A 26,334-nucleotide genomic window follows, 5' to 3' on the forward strand; every position below is an offset into this window, starting at 1 on the left:
ACGTGGCTGACAAAAGCATTTTCAAATATATATAGACACACTTTTAGAACAGATTTTACCTACCTGAATGATTATTGTAGAATTATTTTTAAAACTTTGATTGAGTTGTTATTTTTGGATTCAGTTATCAAGATTTAGACCTGCCCAGACGCCTTTGAAAATGCATCTTTAGATTTTTGCTTGCCAAATGAAATACCTAAAGTATTTGTGAAATTTTGGCCTTAAGTAAGCTGCTGAACAGAATCTAAGCACATGCTTAAGTTAATTCCTCATAAACGCTCTTGCCAGCTAATCTGTTGGCAAAAATGTTTCGCCAAAAGGAAAAAAATAAAAGCAAATTTCTATTTCTTCATTTCATTAGAAATCTGATTGAAAAAGCTGCACTGATTTAAACGAGAAACAGAGCACGAATTTTATAAGCTACTTCATCCAATCCAAACAATTATGAGACCAAATTGCAAATATCAGGTTTTCCAAATGAACAATTCAGACACAAGCAATGGGCTGAAATATGTTGGCAGGTCTCGTAACTTCAAAGAGCGCAAAAACATGGGAACTGTGATATGGCCTTTCTAATTGGGCACGTATGCATCCCTCATTCACCTAGCAGTGCGCATCTAACCATGCTATATCCATTCCAGTCAAAAAATATCCCGGTGAGACAGCAAAATATCTACCCCATTTTTGGCCACACCTGTCAATTGCCCTGTTTGGAAGTCTGCATTGAGCCCAGCTCTCCAAGGCCAGAAAAACATTCTACACACCTGAGCAACTTTTCCTCAACTATTTGCTTTCGCACAGAAAACAGAAATATATTTGAAGATTATATAGTTTTCTGCAAAAAGCTGATCGTATTCTATGTAAAAGACACTCTAGTATTGCAGCGTTATTTAGATGTCTGCAGCCCAGGGGTAAGAAATTCAAATAGTATCTTTAGACCCATGTGCTCAATTTTAGTCCAGCTGGTATCGTCACAAATACTAACAAAAGCCCTCTGATTTCTGCCTTCATTTACATTTACTAGATAACTTTCTTCGGCTCTGGAAAGACAAATCCATAGAATTCAAAGAGAAACTGAATCACATTCACAAGCGATCAGGTAAAGTTTAGGGGCAGTTTTTACATTGCTTTTTCCTTGACTCAGTCCTGCAGCCTCTCATCATTAGCTAGACAGCTGTGCTATGTGATTAATTTATTTAGGTGTTACTCTGATGCACAAATGTATATAGTGAAAAGGACTACAGTATTGCTTTGCAGTAAGTAATAACCATGTTCCAGTAAGTGATTCAGTGCTGGAGTGTTTAGAAACGCAATCTTATGTAGCTTAATTAAAATGAAGTGCCCCTTTCAAGATATTTGCTCTAGGTTTGACTGAAAAAGTCCACTATGTGCTACTGGAGTTGGAAAAAATGTTAAAGTAGTTTCTGCAAAGACTTGTTTTGATAAACATGAGTTCAAGAATAAAGCTATTTTGGGACATAGCTATGTCTGCAGCAAGACAACAATTTACTGAATGGAAAGTGTTGCACAGCGAGAGAGAATGGAAAGAAAACTCTTCACTAGCCAAAGCTGAAAGAAAACAAATTCTAACAAATGTTGTTCACTTGTCTGGAGACGTGATTTTAATCATTGACTTAGCTCTGTAGCACAGAAACTCCATGAGTAGAAAATACACCAGCTAGCAGCTCGACCTGCAATATTTCCACCCCTTCACTGATGCTTTCTTCACTATTTATTTCTAGGGAAAACAACGGGCAGAATGGATAGAATGGGATTTGAAGCCTTTTGAGTTCAGTGGGAGCCTCTTCACTGACTATTGTGGGCGCACAAAAAGCTATGTCACTCCCATGACAGCGTGGTGGGTTAACGCAAGTAAGTCTATATCCCATTAAACCACCATCCACATCACAACGTAAAATTGATTCTCCTAATTATGATTACTGATTGAGTAGGCACTCCCACCACCTGACAGGTCTGAACTGAAAAGGGAGAGAAGTGAGACTGTGAGTATCCAGCTCTGTGGACAGCAGAGGACTTGAGCCTCAGAAGCAGCACACTGCGCCTCAGTCTTGGGCTATGCTCATTTGCCATTTTTTTCTCATAAGTGCGACAGAAGACCCCATATTTGAAGGAATATGTAAATATGAAGCATATATTTGGATAAACACTGGTCAGAAGATAGGCTAACAGAGTGGCATTCGTTCAGTCTGCCTGTCAGTCTGCTCTGGCATGGTCCCCAGCACTACTTTATCCTCCTGTCTTTCACTCGCTTAGTCACACACGAGCTTGCACTTGAAAAGAAAAAGGCAAGAAAAGATAGTAGCTAAAAAAATCATCTAAAGAATATTTTCCCACAGTTCATACTTAGAGGCCCAAATTCAAGTGATCCCTACAAACTGAAAGCATTCGGAAACCCACTGCTTCAAAAGCACAGCTGTTGGCTACTATAGAAAGGCTGGTCTCCAGCTATCAAGCCCTGTTGGAGTTTCAGGCTTCTCCTTCTGTAAAACAAAATCTCTTGGCTCTGGCAGGGCAGAGAGGAAGGAGCCGTGATCCCCTGCTGCCCTCAGGTCAGTGTTTCTTCACAGGAGAGAGACAACAGTCTCTTGACTTTCCAGTGCACTAGAGCTGCATTTCAGCTTAGCTCTTCCATGGGGCCTCTGACTTCGAGAAAGGAATGATCCCAGGGGATAGCATCATTGAATTGATTTTAAAATTATTTTTAATTCTTGCATTAATTCATGTAATTTGTCTCATACATAACAAAGATTTGTGAGTGTTAAAGGATCCTAGAGCATGCTTTTTCTTCTTACAAAATGTAATATTTTTATTATCTGCCCCAACCATATTCGAAGTTTAGTCCTGCACTGCCCTAAGCATCAGGTTCCAAGAGGTGTCTCTCAGTGCATTCACAGACACTGCCATAAGTCATTGCTCTTCAGAAGTAGACAAGAACTCTTTTCCTCAAAATAATTCAGAGGAGTTGAAGGATGTGTCTGTTCTTCCTACTTATGAAAAAGGGGAATTTACTTTGTTTTGGCAATATCAACAGCAGGTTCATCTTCCTCCAGCAAATACAAAAGATTTTGTTGGGCACTGAACTTACAGTGTGCTGTTATTTCAGAGACACAGCCTGTTCTTCAAAATGTATGTGCTGGAGGTTGTGTAACTTCACCAGCCCTGGTACAAATAGGAGCACTTGTGAGTGTTAAGTGCTCATATGCTTTCCTGCACTGGCACCAGAGTGCTCGGCTGCGTTCTGCGACTAGGGTAGGGTACCCAGGCCAGACTGCTTCATGTGTGGTCTCCTGTTTCCACAGCCTTATCTAGTGACCATCACCAGAGTCTGAAAAACTTTGCATTTACCTGTCACAGCATATAAGTTCCACTTGCTCTGTTGTTTGGGAAAACAGGAACTTCTGTTAAAGTTATCTTCAGTTTTCTCAAAATAGTTTTTCTTCTTTTCTTGTAAGAGAAACATTTGTGTGCATATATTTAATCCACATTTTGTCACATTAATGCCAAGTTAAGACCTTACTCCTAAAATAAAGCATCATCACTCAAGAAAGGTAGATTTTCTCTAGCCTTCAAGAAGGTCACACTTTATTTCAACACCGGATCATAAATGGTAAGCCTGGGAAGAACATATAGCATTGGTCTGGGAACAGACAAAGTGAGATGATGAAAATTGTACAGATTAAAAGCAAACCAATTATAGAGATTAATAGGACAGTACCTTAGCAATTCGATAAATATCAAGTAATTACCATTGAGGTCTTACGGAGACTGAGCCGGTCAGATCGAGCTCTGAAATACGCGTCGTCAAAGGATGTATGACTCCCCTTAAGCTTCTCTGACAGGTTCCGATATAACCGCTTTGCAGCATTTGGAGAGGATGGCATGCTGTTCTTTTTAGTCTGGAGGAGACTTAAGTTATGCATTTGCTGTGTCATTTTCAGCTAGGAGTTTCTAGAAGAAAAACAACAGCTGTTGAACAAGGTTTTGCTACACTAACAGCATTGATCAGAACTGTATCATTGAAATGCCAGATTTCTATGGCAAAAATCACTTTCACACAGACAGTTTTTGCACACTCGGAAGCACGTTTTTGGGCTTTTTCAAAGGCAAATTGCTCTTTATGGAATTAGTCCCATGGATATCTATGGGGAGGGAGAATTAAGGATGGAAAAATAAACCAGACCACTTCAGAACCATTTGCTAATTTGTATAAGATGGGGTTTCATTTAATGCAGGAAATGGCCTTTTGACAAAGTGAATTCTAGTAATACAGGTATCAGAAAAAATGACACACAAATGTAAGTGTTACTATACAATCTGGATAACATCATCTGCTTTTTGTCAGTACAATGGTTTCTCAAAATAGAACTGAAGCAATTGAGAGGAAAAAATCTAACTGATTACAGAACACAATTCAAGACTGAATTTAATTGGTCAAGTCACTTAAGGTTGATACAAGCACAACAGTGGCAAGACAGGTGCTTTATTTCCCACATTATTGTCTGTTGGCAAACTGTGTGCTCCAAAAGCATGTGACATTTTCAGTTGGGTGGGTGGATTCTCTTTCTCTAGAGACCCAAAGCAGCATTTCTCACTCAGGAAGTATGGCGGGATTCAAGATATTTCTCCATCTCTGAACCCATCACAAGCTACTACAGAAATAATGCTTGAACTTACCTGTAATTTGCATCACATGCTGACATGTTATCATCCAAGTGAAAGCCCATCGCTACAGATAATGTTCTTTTGTTAGAGTTTTGAGGAGCATTTGGCAGGGAGGGAACCCGCTCTGTGACCAAGACTCCTAAGGCACTAAGTTTTAGCAAATAACAGCCGAAACACAGAAAACCTGTTTAGGCTCTGTTATAGGCATAATAAGGCATATGTGCATTTTTAGTTTAAACTACCTATGGCCAACTAGTGTCCAGGTTATTGCAAACGAAGACCTTATACTCTATGCTTTACAGTTAAAATAATGTGTGATTCTAACTGTTGCTGTTTAGTTTCATACGGAGTAGTTTCTTCCCTCAGATAGTGGGCAGGCACTGGTTTTGTCTATATGTTGTATAACTTTATCCTGCTCTGTGTTTGCCCTGTCCATTTAGACTACAAACTCTTCCAGGAGGGACTGCCTCCTCTCCCTAAGAGTGCCTAGTCTAATAAGATTTCCATATTATCTCATAATTAATATTTTTTATGCTCTAGGATTACAGTAATTTTTCCATATTAGGAAAAATTGAATTAACATTTAACTCTCTGGAAATACTTCTTGTGGGAATAGTTTTGCTTTTCTGAAGGGAAACTAAGAATCAGATTTGACTCAACTGCAACAGGAAACCACCCCCAGTGATCTTTGTAAGTGAAAAGGTGACAAAAATGCACAATTTCTTCACATTTCCTTTTTCCCTCCCAACAGTGCATACACATTTATAAGATAGAATGTCTCTCTAGAAGACCTCGCAGTTGTAATAGTAATTCTGGCTCCACTTTCAGACTATCTTTCAGACTATCTTTTCCTGGAAATAAGCTTTAGACTCTTTGTACTATGATACAAATCCCGTAACTTTCTGTACTTGTGGTCTCTGGCTGCATCTAAGCAAATCCGACTGCCGGAGCAGGCCAATAACTATTTACAATCATAGAAGCATTATTTACGAAACACTTGCCCTGCTATTGAGGCTGCTTATTGTCATGAATTGGTACCTAAGATTAAAAGGACCATCCAGATCTGATACACTGTCTACATCTTTGCTCATTTTTAAGTTATGGTGAAGCAGACACCCTGAGTACAGAAGTATCTGGTTATGAGTAATCTCACATATTCTCCAAGCTCATGGGGTATTGAAGAGAGACCAAGGCTCTGAATGAAGAGAGACTGAGTCAATGTAATTGTCATATGTGATGAGAAGACTTTGTTAAATGAGAACAACAGTGTGTGCAATCAGAAGAAGGGAATTATGTGAGCTGCATCGCTGAAACTAATGTGCAAGAGAGGATATGATAAGAGATGAGCTCTCTGCGACTCAGGGAGTAAAAATACTACAATGATTTTGGACTGCTTTTCTCTGAGCTTATGGAATAAAGGTAAAGTGAGGCTCACACAAGCAATTCATCATGCCTTTTAATTATTACATGCATTTCAGCAGTGCCTACAAGGACTAATGAAAATCACTGTTTCTTCAAATGAAGCATTTTGTTCTCTGCCCCCCAAATGGCAAGCTTGCATAGAATAGATAGAAAGGCTGAGTGGAAACCAAGGAACATAGCAAAATTATGTTTAATCAAAGTCTCTGTCATGAGAAGAAGTTTATTAATGTCAGACTAGAGTATAACACTGAAATTATGACCACCACTGCCAACTCACAAATGTTCCAAACATGCCAGAATTATTTGGAACCATGTGCTGGAATCAGTGTAGGTTAGGCTTTACTGTATGGAAGCTGTTAGTAAGTGTTGAGTTTTAATATTGGACAAACTTAGAAGACAGCTTTTGTTTTACAGATGCATAGGTGGAACCATTTGGGAGTATAAACATGAAATAAAATTCTTTAAGATGGTCAAAAGATTTCATTCACATCTGTCTGTCTAGCATAGCTTCAATAGTTCAGTTTATTTTCAGCTATTTATTAAAAGTAAGCTTAAGAAATAGCCATGGTATGGGTTCCTGTTCATATTAAGCATAGTTTGACTCCAGCTATTACAAGTCTTAGGGGTTGTGGGAGTCCTTCCCACCTTGATCTGGTCAATGAAACAAGATTTATACATTCAGAAGAAACAATAGTGTGTTACTAAGTGCCTAAACAATGGCTTCTGAGGACAGTAACAACGGGGCGTCCATATTATGCATGGAAGCTTTTTTAGTACACCAGCAGAGCAGATCCCCAAGACTAATATTAATGTAAGAAGAGGACAGAATCTTTTATAATCTCATGAAAGTTTCTCTTAAGTCAAGAGCAAGTGAGTCTATAGAGAAGGTAAGTAAACACTGTAAAAATTGCGGCTATTCAACAATAAAAGAGATGACATCTTTTCTATCCACACAGAATCACAAATGCATCACAAATGACTTGAAATATATAAACATTTCCTGTATACTAACCATTGATATCCTGAAATAGTGCATGGAATAAATGCAGAACAATAAAGCAATAGCTGAAATAATATAGTGTAAATGAACTGCATTTTTTACCAGTGTGCTGAAACAGTAAGATGCAAAATGCTATCAAAGATTATCATCCTTAACATGTTTTCTAGTCACATAAAAGGTATGAAATGAAAAAAGGTAAAGATAAAGGTAAGCTGCATATTCCAGAAAACTTTGTGGAAGTGTGATCTTATTAGGCTGTAGAAATGACTCCTAGGAGAGCAATGAGATTGGGCAAAACCATGGGTAAAATGTATAATAAGTAAGAAAAACAAAGACAGCTCAATTCACATGATTGAAAACTTGTTGGGTTTTATTGGATGCTGGTATTTTATTTTTTCAGACATGAACTATTTTGTAAGAGCAGTTTTAGGCTCCTTTTTTAAGACATTCAGTCGTGGTTTTTTTACAACCATGTCCTCACCTCACCAGTCAGGTGAAACCCTGAAACGTGCATTGTCTTGATTGAAATACAAGTCCCCCAACTTAAATGCACTTAACCTGAGGATATCTCATTGTCACAACTAAAATTGTTAGTGTATCAAAGTCTAACAGTTTAGAAACAGGTGATGTCCAGAACTGACCCGTTTGAGATTTTCACCTGTGGAAGCCTCTGTACACACCTAGCACAGGTCAGAATGAAATAAGGACATCTAAATATGGTTCAGAGTAACCCTCTGTGATCTGACAAACTGGCATTCTCACAGCAAGTCACAAACTACAACAAGCAGCATGTTAAAGGTTTCTCATTAAGACGCAGAACTAGACAGAATAACAACAGCAGCTTTCCCTATAACTAGTCATAATTAACAGTAGTTTGCAGTTCTGAGAATTAAAAAACACAAAGTGAAAGTCTTATGACAGTAGTTCCAATAACAAATAACCTGAATCCCTGGGGAAACAGTTACTGCACTGCCCTGGAAATAACCACCAGACCAGGCTTGTTTGTGTGACTGTCACCCTGCTATAGCATGTACCAAACCAGCGATCGAAGTCTTCCAACACACATTTCATGTTGCACATACTGTAGCTTAATCTTTGTGACCGAATTTCTAGTTGCACTTCTAATTGCTGAAGTAACTGTTTTATTCCCCAACAGCACAGTGCTTTAAAATTCAAATTCGAATGAATCTAAGTTAGTCACCCTTATAAACGCTTTTTTTTTTGATTGTCAAATACTGACCTAATATTCATGTCCTTTAAAAAATGTATTGCAGATGGAGAGAAAAAAATCTAAATTATAGATCAGTCTGTTGTATGTGGCACATACATGCTGCACTGTACAGACAGGTGCGCTAGCAGGACACAGCATAGCTGTAAAAACATTAATTTCGGATTTTAGGAAAACACAACAGTCAAGAAACCACTCAACACTATACTTGTTCTTAAATCTTTATGAAACAATTGTATACTTTAAACTAATAATTAAGAATATATGCATTAAAGAGTTAAATTAGACTTACCAGCTTAGGCTATCCAAGGCAAAACGTGAACAAGTTGCTGGCAATTGTCCGCTGCCTTCATTCAAGGAATCACATTGGCTTTGCTGTCTCTGCTGGTTCAGCCTCTGGGCAGAACGAGTTAACCTCTTCCTTATACTGCATGAATGATCAGATATGAAAAAGCTTATTACTAGCAATTACTGAACTCCAAGATGACTGATAAGATCTCAGAGCAAAACAGTATTTAAAGCAAATAGTGTTGTATCACAGGTGAAATATTTGGTGCCCTAACTCTATAGTAGTTCCCGGTGCAGCTATAGGAATGACTAATATATAAAGCTCTTGCCTTCGTAGTCAAAGATGCCATGACTTCTGTATGCTTTTAGCTTGTTGTATTCCTTAAAATTGATCAGCAGCACAGCATGCAAGTAGAAAAAATAATTACTGCCAGAGTAAACAAAACTGCGATTGTAATTAATTTGCCATGAAGTATGAGCAAAAAGACATTCATGCAGCCATCTTAAAGCAGTTAGTTAGTTTTATATTAAACCAATAAAAAGGGGGGGGGGGAAGAATCACAGTCCTACACTCAGTCCAGTAATGCATGTTGTGTGTGATGTATTGTTTCTTCTTTCTTCAAGCAAGCTATCACTACAGCTGTCTGCAATCATAGCAACAAAAGCAGCAACCATATCCACAGCTATGGGACATCTGCAAGATCATTTGAAAGCTCCCAGCCTGAACAGGTTACACTTCAAAAAAGATTATCAAATGAATAAGAAAAACATATTTTATTGATGCCTATGTTTCAGCTAAAACAGATCCTGTAATGTCTGCATTGAGAGCTTCTGAAATAGTAGAACGGTGATATTTGAAAATATAATTATTTTTTTTCTATAGGGCAAAAACCACAAATGCTGGATCCCACAGAAACCCACAAAGATGATATAAAGTCAGAATATGGAATAACCATGCACAGCCTTAGACTTTTAAAAATAGTGTAGGCAATAGACAACAATCTACAAAAATCCTTATCTTTCCTGGACAGTCCACTGGGTTAAATTTACATAACCAGAACGCTCCTGTGTAATATCTGGTATGGAAAAAAAATTAAAATACACTAATTCCTGGGTCCATCATAGCCAATGATCGTTAACATCTACAGAAAAGGTAGTTTTTACTGTTTATAAGGGATACCAGCACTACTGATACGATCTGCTGAAAAAAATTCACTGGCTTTATTCAGACACGATGCTTGATTTTTTGAAAATGTTGGAAACCTCCCAAAAGCTGGTGCCCAGTCTGATTCTGCCACCCTTCAAAACCCAGTTAAGGGTACTGGACCTCATACCAAATACTGTCCTTCTGCCAAAGTACCTGAAGTTAAATCTCATCCTGGGCCTGACATTTGATTGTCATGGGACTTGAACTTATTCTATACTTTTTAAATCAATCTGGATACAGACCAAACCATTTCTTGAGAGATTTTCTATATGCACATATACATGCATATATATATATGTATGTGTTGTGTATGTAAACATGCCTATCTACATATTTCAAAGACAAAACAAGAACATCAAATGCAACTACTTGTATGTTTTGCTGCAGCAGAGAATGACAAAGTGCTATGACAGTACGCTACGCACAACATTCCTCCTATACCATGAAAATCACAGGCTGTATGTGTATAGGATTCCCTCTTTTGTTCTGCTGCTTCTGAGGCTCATTAGTTGGAAGGCTGCAGGACAGCTGGCTGAGGTCACTGCTCCATGCCAACAGCAGGAAGATTGCAAATCTTTCAAAAACCATGGAATACCTCTCTAACACTGGGATGCTATCTGCAAAAAAAAGCATGCTGAAAATCTGAAACGTCTAAATTAGTTAAATGCAAGCATAAAAATTCCATTTTCAGTGCGGTGCTGAATAGGGATGATTCTTCTGAGTCAAAATCCCTGATTAAGTTTTTTTTTACTGTATAGATCCCATCTATGGAACTCACTTGAGCGGGAATTCTCAATTTCCAGCTATTTTCAGGGGAAAAAACTAAAGCAAGTTTACTGAAACGAATCTACTCTTGAACATTTTCTAGCAATTTCTCATGGCGGATCAATACCCCCCCTTCTCTCCTTTGCTTTCTCCCTTCAGCTTGGTGGAAAGTGGACCTTTTGCTGTTGCTATTTCAACTTCCGTAATGCTTAGTACTTCTCTATTGCTACCCAAACATTATTTAGTGGAATAGTAAAAGACAAGATGTTTTCTTGCCCAAGCTGGTTCTATGAAAGACAATTAGTTTGTTTATATAAAGTAAACAAATTTCTAATCTTCCTCTTGTATGAATTTAAGTTCATTATTAAGCTGTTCAAAAGCCAGAAGACATAAACCAGCACTCAGTACGATAAGTAATCATAAATTTACCAAATAATAAAACCATGAAATTAATTACTAAAAACTATGAATGAATGTGTGTAAATAAGTGCGAGAGCCACCTACCTATAGTTCTGGAAATGGAAAAGACTTAAAAGACCTATAGAAAACAAAAACTTGGGTTTATGATAAAACAAATGCAAGCAGGCCCATTAGTCTGATCTTATACAAACCCCTGCACATTCTTAGCCTTTGATGATTCCATTAGATGGCTCAAAGATGTCAGCCATTTATTATTTCACTTGCCTATATTTCATACCTATTAGTTGAACAGAATGTTTTGTTTGCTGTACTTCTACTACTTAGCCTATTGCAACAGATCTTCATTCCATGTTTGATCACTCTAAAAGTTTACCTACCTGCAGTACATATCATGAGCTGATTCCACAGGCTGCCACTATTACTACTATTGCTAAAGCTGCACACTTTTATCAATATGTATGTTTAGTAGTACATTTCTTTTAAAGAGGCTACCCAAGTTGGTAACTGATGGCTACCAAAATGTTTACCCTGTATTGTTCTCAGCTTTATACATCACAGATATTTTTAGCAGGCAGGAAGCACATTGGATTGGCCTTTAATTCCATTTAGCAAATTCTGTTTGTTTGTTTGTTTGTTTGTTTTTCTTCTGGACACGGATAACATTTCTGGGATGAGGGAGGCTGTGAAGCTCACACGGCTGTTCTGTATTAAGTCTCAGGGTAGCTGGGAGAGTCATTTTCATGTCGTCAATCAATAGGTGGCAGTGTTCACCCAGTTCTTCAAAACCCTGCTATGGTCCATGGAGCAGCAGCCACACACACGTACTACACTGTCCCAAGTACCCAATGTCCAACGCTTAATTGCAGATGGTATTTTCCTCCATATACAGAAACGAACATTCCTACGTTTTATATTGCCTTGTGTACAGCGCTATGTGTACACTGAGTTTGTGAAAAAACACTCCGTGGACCTGTAGTCTGGAAACCAGGTGGGAAGTTTGGAGCAAAGAAACTCACTCAAACATTTGGAATGTGGAAACTTCACATGAAACCTGACTTCCTAACCAGTCAATGGCAAAGCTGTCATCAGAATTAGAGACAAAACTGTATCTTAGATTGTCAATATTCCCCCTAATAGAGCAAATACTGCTCAAACATCAGATGTGATGTCCTGTACGCTGTTGCGGCTGGAGTTGGGCAATGTAGCCAGGCAGATCAGATACCTGGGAATGGGGTCTCCAGCCTCCCTTCCAAAGTAGGATGGGTGGACCAACTCTGCCTGGCATTTGTACGCCCTCTCATTTTGGAAATCCATGACTAGAAAGGTGGTTAAACTCACTCTGCTCCTTGAAACAAGATATTGTTTTGTTTTTTTTTTTCATACAGCCAAAGGCATACAGTGGGAAAGGTAAAAAAACAAAACCAGAAAAAACCAAGCAAGCCTATAAAAGTGTATCTTTCTTTGTCCTCACACTTATTCTTTCTTGCAAACTTTTATACGTATAAGCTACTGCAGTAAATTCCAACTCTGGTTTTGGCAATTTCTGCCCCCCTGGCTCCTTGTTTACCTATCATCTTTCACACATACCCTTTTGCCAGTTTGTTAATTCTCTGTCCTATTCCCTGGTTTCTTGTGTTTCCTCAAGGACATTGATCTGAGTCTTACTGTTTCACTAGCTCCTTTAGCCAGTGTTCTTGATCCAAATCCATAGCAAATAACCTATTATCCACAGAGACACAGAAGTATTCAGTATATTCATAAAAAGACAAGTATTTCCCAGTTCATCAGTCATAGATGTGACCAAACTCAAGAAATTCTGAAATTGTGAGTGAAGAAAAAATAATTGTGTTTGGACTAAGTTTAGAAAATTTCCCCAATGAAATAACTTTCCCAAGTGTTTTGAAATATTTGAGACACCCGTGATGTAAGTGACTAAAAGAAACTGAGCTTGGCAGTCCCAGTCCCTCCAGGCTTTCTGCCTTAGCCGTGGTTCCTGAACTACAGCCCTCCCAGCACAACCTGGATTCCAACACACCCAGGCTCGGCTGCAGGGCTGAAGCTGGCGGATACGCCAGTGCCTGGGGCTTCCAGACTCCCACCTCCACAGGAAGGGATGCGGAGGCCAGGAGTTCTCCAGCTTGTTGGTATGGCAGAGGTGCCTTGGAGCTTTGGACTCTGGTTGCTTGTATTTCAGAGTACGGTTTTAGATGAACTAGCAGGAAACCAGAGCTGTTTGGTCAGAATTCTTTAAAGATGGCACGTTTTTTGAACAGTTTGTTTTTGACAAAGTGGCTTCCCCGCCCCCCACTCCCTCCCCCAATCTTTTTAATTGGAAAAATCCTGAGAATAATAATCCCTGGGTGTAGTGGAACAGAATCAGGCCTGGAGTGTTTGAGCCACAAAACGCTACTTAGTCATTTAGGGTAATTTGGAGTGTAAGTTGAGGTAAACAAATACCTTAGTATAAGAAGTTCGTCAGATCCTTAAAGCCATTACTGTTTGAAACAAGGAATCAAAGAGCAGCTGCTGTTGCCCAAAGTGATCCACGTACCTCTCAAGAGATGCTCACCAACATTGCTTGACGGAAATGCTTCCCTATTGCAAAAACAACGCAGACCAGAGTGCTCTTTGCTAATGATTCCTGCAATTGTTCTCCATATTAGGAAAAAACCTAAACTTTTGCAAACACATCCATCTTCAGAAAGCTTATAAAAAGTACATACAGGCCATTAGACACATCTGAAGATGTTGCTGTTCCTCAGAAACAGATTACCCAGCTGAACATCATAGAAATAATGAAGTTGTCAGCAACAACAGCGCAACTGTGTTGTTTTGTCGGTCTCATGTTGATTGTGCTATCTAGTCAGACACTCCATATACAGATAATTTATGCCATGTATTGTTTGGCCATGACTACTCCCAGCTGCACTGCATTTAATCCAAGCTACAGGAGAACATTTTACAAACAGAAATTAACAAGCTTTTCATAGCTGGCAATTTCTAGATTAGGAAAGAATAAAGAAAAAATAGGATTTACTGAAATTGAGCATGGAACAAAGCTGATCAGAGGCAGACATGCACAATTCCAAAGAACCTTTTTTTTTCTTTTTTTTTTTTAAACTTTAGCTATAAAGTGATGCTGTCTTCAAAGATCAGAACAATTTTTAGGGTTGTGATATGGTCATTAAAAAGACCAAAATGAATTTATAAATATATAGATAGGTGTCATTGCAACTTCTGTATGATTACAGTAATTAGCAACGTACTTACTAATATAAGGCCTATTTCTGAAGGTGAATCTCCTTTTTCTTCAAAACTTGATGTATGAGAGCATCTATTACAAAGCACTACGTGAGTGTTATTATTTTTCATACTGAGTAAAGAAACGACTTTGATAACAGAAGAGCAACTTCCTACTATTCTATGAACCCCAAGTAGTGTTTATTTCACTAAACAGATATTCCTTAAAGAGCAGCTTGTTTGCCCTGATAAAAGCAGAAATCTGTTTAAGGGCAACGATTTCCCTTTAACAAACATTTTATAGTGATTAAAATAAATCATTTTAAAAAAAACAAAAACAAAGTACCATTTCAGAAAACCTTTGGTACCGAGGACAAGGAGGAGGAGGAAGGGGACTATTCTCAAAGGCTAACTTTACCTGGGGAGAATAATTTTTACAGATCTGGATAGAGACAGACTATTCTAGATCACAACAATCCAGAACAAGAGCCTATTTGTCTGCGTTATCAGAGAAAGAACCACAAGGAGATCTGTCTCACCACACCAGCTTCTGTGAATAGCCCCAGGGGTCATTTCTGTAAGAGAGAAACATCCCACTTCCCAGCTATGAGAGTTTTACACAAGCTGGAATTCATACTGCAATCATTTGGTCTGATGTGACTGTTCATTTACATTTTAGTTAAAATGAAAATAACCCTGAGGAGTTCCAAACCAGCATCTCACAGGAGCAATACAAAAACCTAAACCGAATAGAAGTGATTGCTGCGAAGTAACTCCAGGCTTTCCGGTGCCATTCTATTTCACATTGAGCTAAAAAGCACATTTAAACATTCATTTTCGCTGAGCATTTATGATAGCTTTCAAATCATGAAGATCCAAGGTTTACTACAGAGGCAATGTACGTGGACATAAAAGAGTTTTTCTTAAAGCCTTTTTATAATTTATAGAGATAAGGACATATCATTACGTGTACTTTAGAAGGGATACAAGGCACAGCAAAATCAATGGTAAAACTCAAAATACGTGATTATTCTTTCCTGAAGTCCAACATTTCAATAAAAGTAAAATTAAAATGCAGGAAATGCAACTCAATCTTTCCTGTGTAGAATATAGGAGATCTGTAACATACTTTGCCAAAAATCATTACTTTTTTATTGCAGTGGAGGCTTTTAAAAATATGTAGCAGTTAGAATAGCAGTTCACGAAAATATCCTCTCATCACTTGCCTTAAGCCCTAGAACTGGTGAATCTGTTTCCTTTCAATTAGTTACGCCAGCCTCTCGGTAACCAATAAACATTACTAGTCCTCACTTTGTTGCCACAAGTCCCGTCTCCATCACCACAAATGAGAACAGAACAGAAAGTGATCATTGCTCTCTAGTGAGCACATGCATTTTGGACGGATTTAGTTCACAGCTTCCCTTTCCATTCCTCTGCCTTCCTCATGTCCTAACGCATCCATCAACACCAAAGGTCAGAAATTAATCTGAAATATATTCCTAGTTTTCATCGCCGGTTGCTGCAAGCATTACTCTGTTTTCCAGCAGGTCAAAGAGAATCTGATTCAGATCATGAGATTCTTGGTTTCATTTCCCACATTCAAATTCTGACTTTGCAAAGTACTTGGCACACAGCCTTCAAGCCACTTATTATTCCTTTCAGGACTAAAAAAACCCAATCCTTCTTCATGAGGGATTGTGGTATAGGCCATATCCTGATACACTGGCAAAAGTCTCTGAACTTCCATCTTGTTGTTCGGCCATCTGGGACATGTTTTACTCATTCTCACTTATCCTTAAATCAGAAAGAACAGTACTGGTTCATCTGGGGGCAGAAGGTGCTTACAGCAGACAACAGCACTCTCATGGGCGCCCGGCTCCACTCTCGGTGGTACATGGCCTGCTCTAAGGCACACTCTGAGCTGGTTCGGTCTCCAGGTGGGCTAACTTTTAAAGAGCCTTTTGTTCTTCAGCTCATACTTACAGCACTTTTTAGTCCTAGAGTACAAAAACGTTGACTGGGAAAGCCTTTGTGATACCAAGCTCACATAGTCTACAAGTTTACTATTTCAAGAATGTTTTGTTATCTCCGTGTTCACTTATGTTTCAGTTACATGCAGCAAATCGAAAAGAATATTAAAAATTAACTTCAAAAAGTATAAAAAACGAAAACCCCAGCATCCTAGTGTAAGTAATTACTACATATATTTTTATAATTTAAATACTTAGAAAGCATTTGTACATCACCATCCAGATAATACATTCGTTAGAGTTGTCACAGGAGACAGATGGGGAGAATAATTTGCTGTTGTGTTAAAAGATCGAATATTGATTTGAAAACAAGGACCCAAGGCCCAACGAAACAACATTCTCTGCAGCTAGAAGTGCTATCTGACTTCATCTGAATTGAGTTAATAAATATTTGCAAAACCAGGCAGCTTAGGTGGCTTAATTAAGAAAACACTTGCTTTTCGCCTTTAGGAATTCATTTCCTCCAGGGTCAGAGTTTGGTGGTCTTACAGCTATCGCACAAACTTGTACACAACTTGGAATGATTAATGATCTTTGTTCAGAAAAATTATGAGGTGCTATAAGGAAAAATTAACTCAATTCACACAATGTGAAAACTCTCACTGAGTATGTTTTCTCTGTGCTTTTATTTTTTTAAAAAGGGGCATGATCTGTACTCATGTATTTCATAGATAACTTCTATATGAGTAACCTACAAACCTGCACAGAAGTGTCTTATATGGTAATGCAGTTGTTCTCTCCTATAGGCAACACTGAGTCCAACTGAAATCTTATAGATATTAAGTGCTGGACAAGAGAATTTTCCTTCAAATATCACTGACCAGTATGACACCTGAGCCCCAGTACAGAAAAAATGTCCACAAGTTTTAATTCAGGTGCTCCTCTTGACTGTAATGTTAAAAACCCAACATAAAACCAGGCAGGTTTATTACACCAATGAATAGTTTTGAATTATTTTTTTTTTGTGACTTTTTTCTGATTGGTAAATAATATGCTTTAGATCATATTCTGCACTGTTTCACTCAATGCAGATCTTTTGAGTGACTGCAACGGAGAATATAATTGCCTCTTTGAAGACACCATTCTGGGCGAACTACTGCCTCTGGGCCTTTATCCACTTTTCAAATAGGCACAGATTCCATACAGCATCCAGTATTGCTACTCGGCTAGCAATAAAGCCAGGTATTTGCAACAAGAAGTTTGCTTTGTGATCAGTTTTTGGTTTTGCAGTGAGTTGAGCAGCATTGCCAAATACGCATACCCTGCTCGGAAGCTGAGCACCTATTTTTCCTGTCTTTTGGTGATACGTTGATCTGTTTCTAAACTGTGACCACAATCACATGTTATGATGCTATTAACCAAAACAACTTCTATTCTGATGCTGGTATATTAATTTAAATGTTGATAGCAACAGCTTTTTAGGTAGAACAAGCTGTTTCTTTAAGAAGGGAAAGGAAGTAATGAAGATTAACGAACAAGTTGAAGGTTCAAGCAGTCCAGGCAGCAGTACCAGTTTTAATATGAATACGGACACCTCACTGTGTCCTAGGTATGTTACGATTTCCTTTCCTCAGCTTCTGATCCATTAAATATACAGCTGATAGGTAATTGCGAAGCTTAAATCACCAATATTCATCAAGAGATTCTCAGATGGAGAATATTTTATTATATACAGTCCTTTAACAGAAAATCACGGGCTTCAATACTTTTCTATTGCCTGTACTTTATAATAAAACTATGTATTTTAATTAAGGCCTCAATTAGAAAGAACTTGAGAATTACCCACTATCAGTATGCAGGATGACTTTGCTATCTTCTCTGAAAAAAAACCCAAACCAACAGGAAAAACTGTGCTGAAAAACAGAAGGTCAAATTGATTATTCCAGCTGCACTTTGTAAGAAGCAGTGTTAAACATGAATCATATAAGATTCTTTCTCAGAATTGCTGGTGCAGATGGCTCTGTTGCCTACTGTTAAATATAAATAAGGTGAATTTTCTTGAGAGAAATACTGAATTACAGAGGGGGAGGGACGGGAAATCAAGTGGATAAGAATTACTTCAACCTTCAGTCGTAGGTGAAGGGCAACCATGAAAAAAAATGTAAGAATTCCATTTTAAATTTTAAAAAAGGAGCATTTGAGGACACAGTAATTCCTTTTACAATATTCTATCAGAAACTCAGATACATTTCTGTACTGAAGTCAGTGTGAAAGTGTATGTTTTGTACTGGAATTACTGTTGTAAGTACCAATACTTAAAAGTTCAACAGATTACAAATAGACAGGACAGGAAAAAGAAAGTAGGGAGAGTGATTTGCCCAATGGTTACTCAGTGAACCTGTGGGAGAGCTAGAACTGGACATTACTATTTCTCCTGTGCCTATTTATACCTCATCATACCGCTTAACATAAATGCTGGAATTTTGTCCAAGCTTGGCTCATCCGACTTATCCCCCCACTTTGAGAAATTACTATGGAACTGAATTTTAAAATTGCTGTATGCTATAGATTAGATTACATAAAATTAGAATAGAATACAGCTAGTGGCCAATGAATGATGCCATCTTTTTCTTTAAATGAGGCTCTATTAAGAACCAAATTAATAGTACGTAAGAAGCATTTCTTTACTGAGAGCGTGGTCAAACACTGGAGCAGGCTTCCTAGAGAGGTGGTCAATGCCCCAGGCATGTCAGTGTTGAAGAGACATTTGGACAATGCCCTTAATAACATTCTTTAACTTTTGGTCAGCCCTGCATTGGTCAGGCAGTTGGACTAGATGATCATTCGAGGACCCTTCCAACTGAAAACACTCTATTCTAAGTGAACCTGTACTTCCACAACAAGCTAAAGTATCAGTATTTCAGTTTTATAGAAAAGTTTGATTACTAAGCCATTATATCACAATCTCACAGTTTAAAATTAACTTTCTATTTTCTGAAAAACATCCAGACGCTTAAAAAAGCATGTTCAAACAAGTTCAGTCCTTAAAGAATAATTCTTTAGAAGGGTGAGAAATCCAAGACTGTAACTACCAGCCTCCTGAAAATACAAACTGATAGTGTCAAAGTGTCTAAAAATTGAATGCTCTGATATATCAGATACAAACTGTGTTGGGAGAATACAAAATCGTATGACACACAAAAAGACAAGCCAAACAGCTACGTCCTTTAACAATAGAAGGAACACAGTTACAAGCTTAACAGTGCCAGCCCACCACAAAGATTGCCTAGATTTTCTTTTGTTTATACCAGAATTTAACTTTTTTAATATAAGAAAGTAATAGAAAAAAATATGATTCATAGAATTCCAAATAGTTCTAATATGTGTTTAAAGAAATATGCAGGCATAGTGATACAACATTAAAATTAGAAATTTTGGTCAGAGTTTTTCCAACAATTTAACTGTGAAGAACAGAATGTGATTTCAGTAGGCAGCATCTTGTTCATGAGAATAGTCAGGAGAACAATACAACTGGTTACTTCTAGACAGAATCATTTATACAGCCCTCATGAAAAATAAGGAGCTCAGGCTTTGAAGTGAAATTAATCTTCTCTAAATTTTAAGTGAAGTTTCACAGCTCTATGCAATGATCTTTATTTCATAATGGGGGCTCCTGTTTTGTTAGGAAGTAATAAGCACCCCTCTAAGTTATCGCCTTTCAGATATCTGCTAAGGATCTGATGGTTTGTAAACTTTCTTACCTCTTTGATCTTAGGTTTGGGTAGGGACAATCTCTCGATAGGTTATAGATATGAACCCTCACTGCGTATGAGAAATATCTTTCTTCAACCCTACATTCAACTATTAAAAACAGATAATCGCAAGAGAAACACCAATGCTAACAAAATTTGGCAGTACTGTTCTAGGTTGTCAAAATGTAGAAGAAAGCTGTTTCTAAGTTCAGAAGATATTTCCAGTTGTGCACATGGTGCTTACAGTAGATGACAGTGTAAGAACTGAAGACCACTTGCATACCAGAAACACATTTGAAATGTGAAGTGGGAAATAAATGAGTGATCACAAGTATACAAGACAATAAAATAGTTAGGACTGCAGTGGTAAGCTTCAAATTTGGAGTAAAAGTTGTCTGCCTGCAAGATGTGGTTCTGAGAATGCATGCTCCAAAGTCAATTCCTTTTGATCTATTCTGTCTATCTGAAGGAGCATCTGAACTGTATTTCCAAGCAAACAATAGAATAAAACTAGAAAACTTCTCAGAAATAACTCATGAACTTTTTCCTTGAAGAGCAATGCAGAAAGTAATTGATCTTCAGATCTAGACATTCTGTTGTTTCGTTCAGGTGAAGAAATTACTGCACTGAAAATTACTATATTGATATGTCACCATCTAATAAAAAGCAATCAAGAGAGTTAGAATACATTAAAAAAATATTAGATACACACAATAAGCTTTTTAGGCATGATTCGAGAGCAACTGTATTTCCTCAAGTATAACTACCAGGTAAATAATTTTCTGTAAATAGTACTTTTGAGAAAACTGCTTGGAGATGATTTCTGAATAAAAAGAAAGGCAAAATTTCACTACAGCATTTGCTTCAAATTATACCACCAACTAATTATCAAGTAGTGTCTTTCAATATGGAATAATTAATACAACTGAAAAGCATACACAGATGGGTGAGAAAATTACGCTTATGAGTGAAATATGAAAGTCAGTGAAGTCTGGAAGTAATTACAATGGAACTTTATTCCCTTAGTTCTCTATAAAGAAATATTAACTCATTTTCACCTCTGTCTCTAAGCCGACAAGGCAGTGCACTGATACACAATTTTACCTATTTCAAATAACACGGGATTTTACATTGTTACTAATGCAGGAAAAAAATGGAAGAAGAAAAAAAAAAAGACCTTTCTTTACAGTTGCCAGGTCGTAATTAAAAAAGTAAAAAAATGGCATTTGCATTATCTGCACTGTTTTGAAAAGAATACTATAGTAAGAATGAATGATGCAAAAAATAATATCTTCAAAAACCTCAACTAATGACAAATGAAGACACCCAGTTGTGAATCAGAAATTACCATCCAAAGCTACTGACCACTATTAACTACAACAGGATTTGAGCCAATCCGTTGCTGCAAGACGATATTTTGATTGGTTTAATTCTTTTGCTGGACAGCACAGTCAACATGGAAAGCTTTTCTTAACTACAAGTTGGACATTCTGCCACTTGTTCCTATTACCCACAACTCATCTGTCTATGGTCTTTTATGAAATCTGAACGCCAAAGCCAAAAGCTTCTTTGACTTCCAGTGATATCATTGTAGCAACAATAATCAGCTGTCAGGGAATCAAAGTGTGCAGCATCCACCTACTACCGTTCTGGAGACAGATTTTTTTAAAATCTTGAAACACATTTTGTTTAAAAAATTGCAGATGCTTAGAAGTCATAGATGAAATTACTATTGCATATCCATCATTCTTCTAAGATAAAGACCAAGGCAGGAAGACACACTGAAAATTAATTTGGTACCAAAAGATAGATAAAGAAACTAAAATAAATGAAAATGTAATTTCAGTGATGGAATAATCCCTTGGTTTACAAGTAGCTATACTTTTAGATAAATAATTCTCGCCAGTTTAAACTGATACAATCCCAGTCAGTAGAAGAAAGCGAGCCACAATTTTGGTAAATCATTTTGAAAGTCCCAATAGATGTGTATCTGAATCCTTCAATGTGAAAACTTTAAAAGAAGAAATGGTCCAGGCCCAGTTAATACTTATCTTTATAGAATGGATTTGTGACAGGGCCTGAGAAAGGAAAACATACACAGGACTTCTAAGAGCAACTTCTGATCACAGTTCTTCAATTACAATAGCAATTCGTAAACAGCTGAAAAAATAGGACACCCTCCCCATTAGGTATATTCTATGACAAGAAATAGGAATTTGCTTTTCCTAAAGCTAAATGAAGCACAGTTACACAGACTTCATGTAACAATGAAAGAAATGCTCTAATTTATTGGATTTTGAAAGTATAAACAAGCAACATAGGATCTCTGCTAGAGGATGTATGTATCTCAAGCATTTTGTCTTTCTGGAAAGTCTCCAAAATCTCAGTCATTTGGCTGAAGAATTATGCATGGGAATATAAACAATACTAGCTTATTGAAGAGATGGACAAAGCTTCCTGTAGCTTTTGAGTAATAAAAAGATATAATAACATAATAATAAAATAAGAGATCTGTGCAACTGTTCAACTTGCAGTTTTCCATTGCATTTCAGCAGCTGTCTATCACAGCCTAAAGATGCTCCAGTTATTACCTCTGTGCTGTCTGGTTTTAAGGTAATAGAAGACTCTATTTTAAAAGTTGCATCAGACTTCCTAAAGCAAATATTTGGATAACTGTTAGAAAATCAGGATCTTGTTTTCCTTGCTGCTTTGATGGTCACCTTCACGACAACAATCCTGTGAAATACACAGCTTCAGAGAGGGATTGGAGATAAACTGCTCTGGTAGCTCTTCCTTTTATTTATGCTCTATATTGAAAGATCAGAAGTGCGGTGCATTTAGCAGTATCTTCAACTCATGCAAACTATTATTCAGAAAACAAAAGTGACTGTTACCCAGAAAAATATTGTACTGTCAATTTTCAACAAGCTAGTTAAAGCAAAACAATTTAATGCCTACTTATACCCAGAAATTTATTGCAATGATGAAATTGCTTTCTTGTATTTGGAATTATAACAAAGCATTTTTAGAAATAATAGGAAAACATGAAAAAGTCTTCTTTCACACTAACACTCTACTATAAAAGTAGTAATTTGGAGGACTGGTAAAATAGTACTGCGGAATGACAGCTCTGACCAAACTGCAAAGCGCTGGTTAATACCTCATTAACTTCCCTGCCGCAGGAATAAACCCTTTTCGATCAATGGTCTTGGTAAAAACATTAATTATTTTTTTTTTACTTAATTATGTCATACACAGGCCATAACATCGTAATTTCATAAGCATTGGCACATTTCCCTTCCCTCACAACAGAAAAGAAAAACTGCTCTCTCATATCCATTTATCACTTTTTAAATGAAAAGGGAAAAGATATTATTCTGATAAACATAAGAGCTGCATTCATGATAAAATACATAAAATTATCAGCAGAAACATGTTACACATCAATGGTGGCCTCAAGAACCTTCTGTAAAACTTCCTGGGTAACTGTGTGACATATCACTACTTCCAAGATCAGGCAACCAAGCATATTTTTGCACCAATTTATGTAACAAAACAGGTTGTCATGCAATTCCAAGCCAGTCTCCTAGACTTTTAAACCGTGAATTTAACAATTAACAGACACTCGTTTAAGTTTCTAACGTAGCTGAATTTGCTTCCATTCTAGGAAACAAAATTAATAGGATGTATCCTGCTTTAATCTACATTTTCAGGGTTTTATTACCTTAATGTTTTATTTAAATTAAGATTTCTACAGAGGAGCCTAAAGGGTCCACAAATTATTGTAGAATGTAGAGAGGTAAATGTCATTTGAGCAGCTAAATAAGTAGGCATTATAACTGGTGAGGCCCGCAGTCTCCCTGAGCTCTGCACTTGTGTAAGTCTAGATTCAACCCAGAGAACTCAGGAAGATTTCAGATACTGAGACAATCATATATTTATTCATGAATATTTTTGTAAAATTTAGCTTCCACTGTACAAATTGTATGTGAAATGTGGGAGAGAAAGGCCAAGAGCAAACATGTCGGGCTTGATCCTGCAAGCTCATGAGCACGTGCCTCACTTCGTACACATGAGCAGAGCTTGGTCACAGCCATCCCTCAGCTGCGCACAGGACGGAGTAAGATGAAATAAGACCCTTTTCGAGTTGCAACCCTGCCCTTAGCTAGTACGGTGGGGACTGCACAGCTCTAGAGCTAAGAGGCTCTAGAACAAGAAAAGGGAGAAGGGCAGTAGAAAGGATTTCTTCAAAAGATTTTCCTATTTCTGAAGGATATGAGGGGAGTTATTTCAGGTAGTACAAAAGTAGGCCAGATAGATAATTAATACAGTCCTTTCACAGATTGCAAGATGAATGGCAAATGCCCTCGTGAAATACTTGTGCTACTTCTTAATGAAAAGAAAAGTTACTTTAAGCTGCCTCAGGTGTGCTGTGGCAAGCCATAGGCCTAAAGCGGCAAATACCAAAAAATTAGTGAAGGGATTTGCACACACTGAGGCTAACTGATTTCTAAGGCTAAATTATACTGAAGCACTCACTCAGCCATTAAACCTCGTGTTCCTTCACCACAGCCACTTTACTAGTGATTGTAGGAAGCAACTGTTCTTTGATGAGTTCCCTAGTGAACAAGACATTTTAGACTTTATGATTACTCTTGTGTTGCCCACCCACTTACAACCTCAACTATAATAAGGCTATTTATGGTAACTATTACAAGATAAATTAAAACCACATTTTTGATATGTATATGCAAACCCAGCGCTCCACTTAATAGAGCAACCGGTTTTCTGCCTCATAAGGACTGGTGACTGACCTATGTAGCTTTGCCATTTTAATATGCCCCTCTCCAACCTCTTGTTGGGATCCCTGTGCCACACAGCACATGACACTGATCAGTAACATCATGCCACACAGTTGCTCTTCGGCATCAAGATGCCTCCTTGGTCATACAAAATGCAGTGATTTCCAAACATGTGTATGATGCTAGGACTCAAGGCATTATCGCTGGCATAACAGACATCTCCTACAGCCAGGTACAACTCCAGCTACATTTATAGTAGAAGCCCTTCTGCTGAATTTAATACTAAAATGCGTGCCGATTCATTCAGGCCTCAAGAAGGCAGTTACCTCATTCAACACTGGAGATACAACTGGATTAATAAGGATGTGTTTTTAAAAATACTAAGAAAAACTGGTTTGAGGTTGCAAGTGGTACCGCAGAAAGTTCTTCTGAGACAACAGGCAATTGTTTAAAATAAGTGGAGCAGTTCTGACAGATTGGACTGACTACGGCATTGCAATTAGATCACTAACCTGGTACGAGGGAAGCTCATTCCCTCCCCTCCACACCAGTCTGCAGCCTGCAAGTTTTTAATTACTCCTTGATCTGCCTCTTTCAGAGAAGAAATGCAAGTATGGATTGGAAGATCACAAATTTAACGTGCCATAGTCAAAGCTTCCAGTTCTTGCATCCCTTAGTCAGAAATTGAACCCCGAGCCTTAGAAAATTACCCAAGCATTGGTGTCATTCTGTTTTGAGAAAAGCTTCAATTTTTATAAAGAGCTTCCCAGTGGAAACAGTACAGTAAGAATACCTAATTAGCTCCTATTTAGTGTATTGTGAACGTACCATAATGATCACCCTCTGTTTTGTGTATGAAGCCAGCTGAAAGAAGACCAGTATATGAAAAACAGAAGATTGGAACATTCTGCGTGGTACACAGTAGCTTAAAACATGAAAACAAATGCTGAAATCTTTATGCTATTAAGATATGAACAACAAAGATAAAGATACACTACATAGTGAGCAACAAGCATAAAGCTTTCAACTCTCTTCATGGGATCCTAAGGAAGGTGAATAAATCCAAAGAGACCGTTGTAGGAACTCATGCCATGCCATTTGAGAAAACTTTCTTTTAATCCAATAATTGACAACAAAGTATATTCATTTACAATAGATTTCTTTTTTTCCTGTATATCTGCAGCTAACAGCAATTTTTAAAGCCACTTAGTTGTTTAACTACCAAGCTCAAGAAGGAAAGTTGTCATTTCGAAAAATAAAATAAATCAAAATCAGTTAAATTTGGCACCTTGCTTGTTCATTCTTCCCCGATAGTCCTAACTCTTGAGTGGTTATTCTCCCTTCCCTTCAGATCCTTCTCTAAGCTCTCTCATCAGGATTTCAAAGTTAGATGATCAAATGCACAGAGAGGCACCTAATTTCTCACAGGCACTTCTGAAAGCTCCTGACTAGGTCTACAGTGAACAATTTTCTTTCTCTTCCCCCCGCCCCCACCCTTTTTCTGGCCTTTGATCTTTAGAAAGCACAAATGCCATTACAGTGAATAAAGTCATAGCC

The 26,334-nt window shown here is 37.6% G+C and overlaps 1 protein-coding gene across 1 annotated transcript in view; it reads right to left on the bottom strand.

The window, feature by feature from the left end:
- ANKFN1 (ankyrin repeat and fibronectin type III domain containing 1) overlaps positions 1 to 26,334 on the bottom strand; it is a 117,664-nt gene that overhangs the window by 65,983 nt on the left and 25,347 nt on the right. The window contains exons 2-3 of the mRNA XM_063352376.1: positions 8,626 to 8,760; positions 3,768 to 3,969 (exon numbers count right to left, since the gene is read on the bottom strand). Of these exons, the coding sequence (XP_063208446.1) occupies positions 3,768 to 3,953 (186 nt within the window). The 5' untranslated portion in view covers positions 3,954 to 3,969; positions 8,626 to 8,760. The remainder of the gene's footprint in view (positions 1 to 3,767; positions 3,970 to 8,625; positions 8,761 to 26,334) is intronic.

This window comes from Chroicocephalus ridibundus, chromosome 14 (assembly GCF_963924245.1).
Source record: "Chroicocephalus ridibundus chromosome 14, bChrRid1.1, whole genome shotgun sequence".
In the NCBI taxonomy this organism is placed as follows: Eukaryota; Metazoa; Chordata; class Aves; order Charadriiformes; family Laridae; genus Chroicocephalus; species Chroicocephalus ridibundus.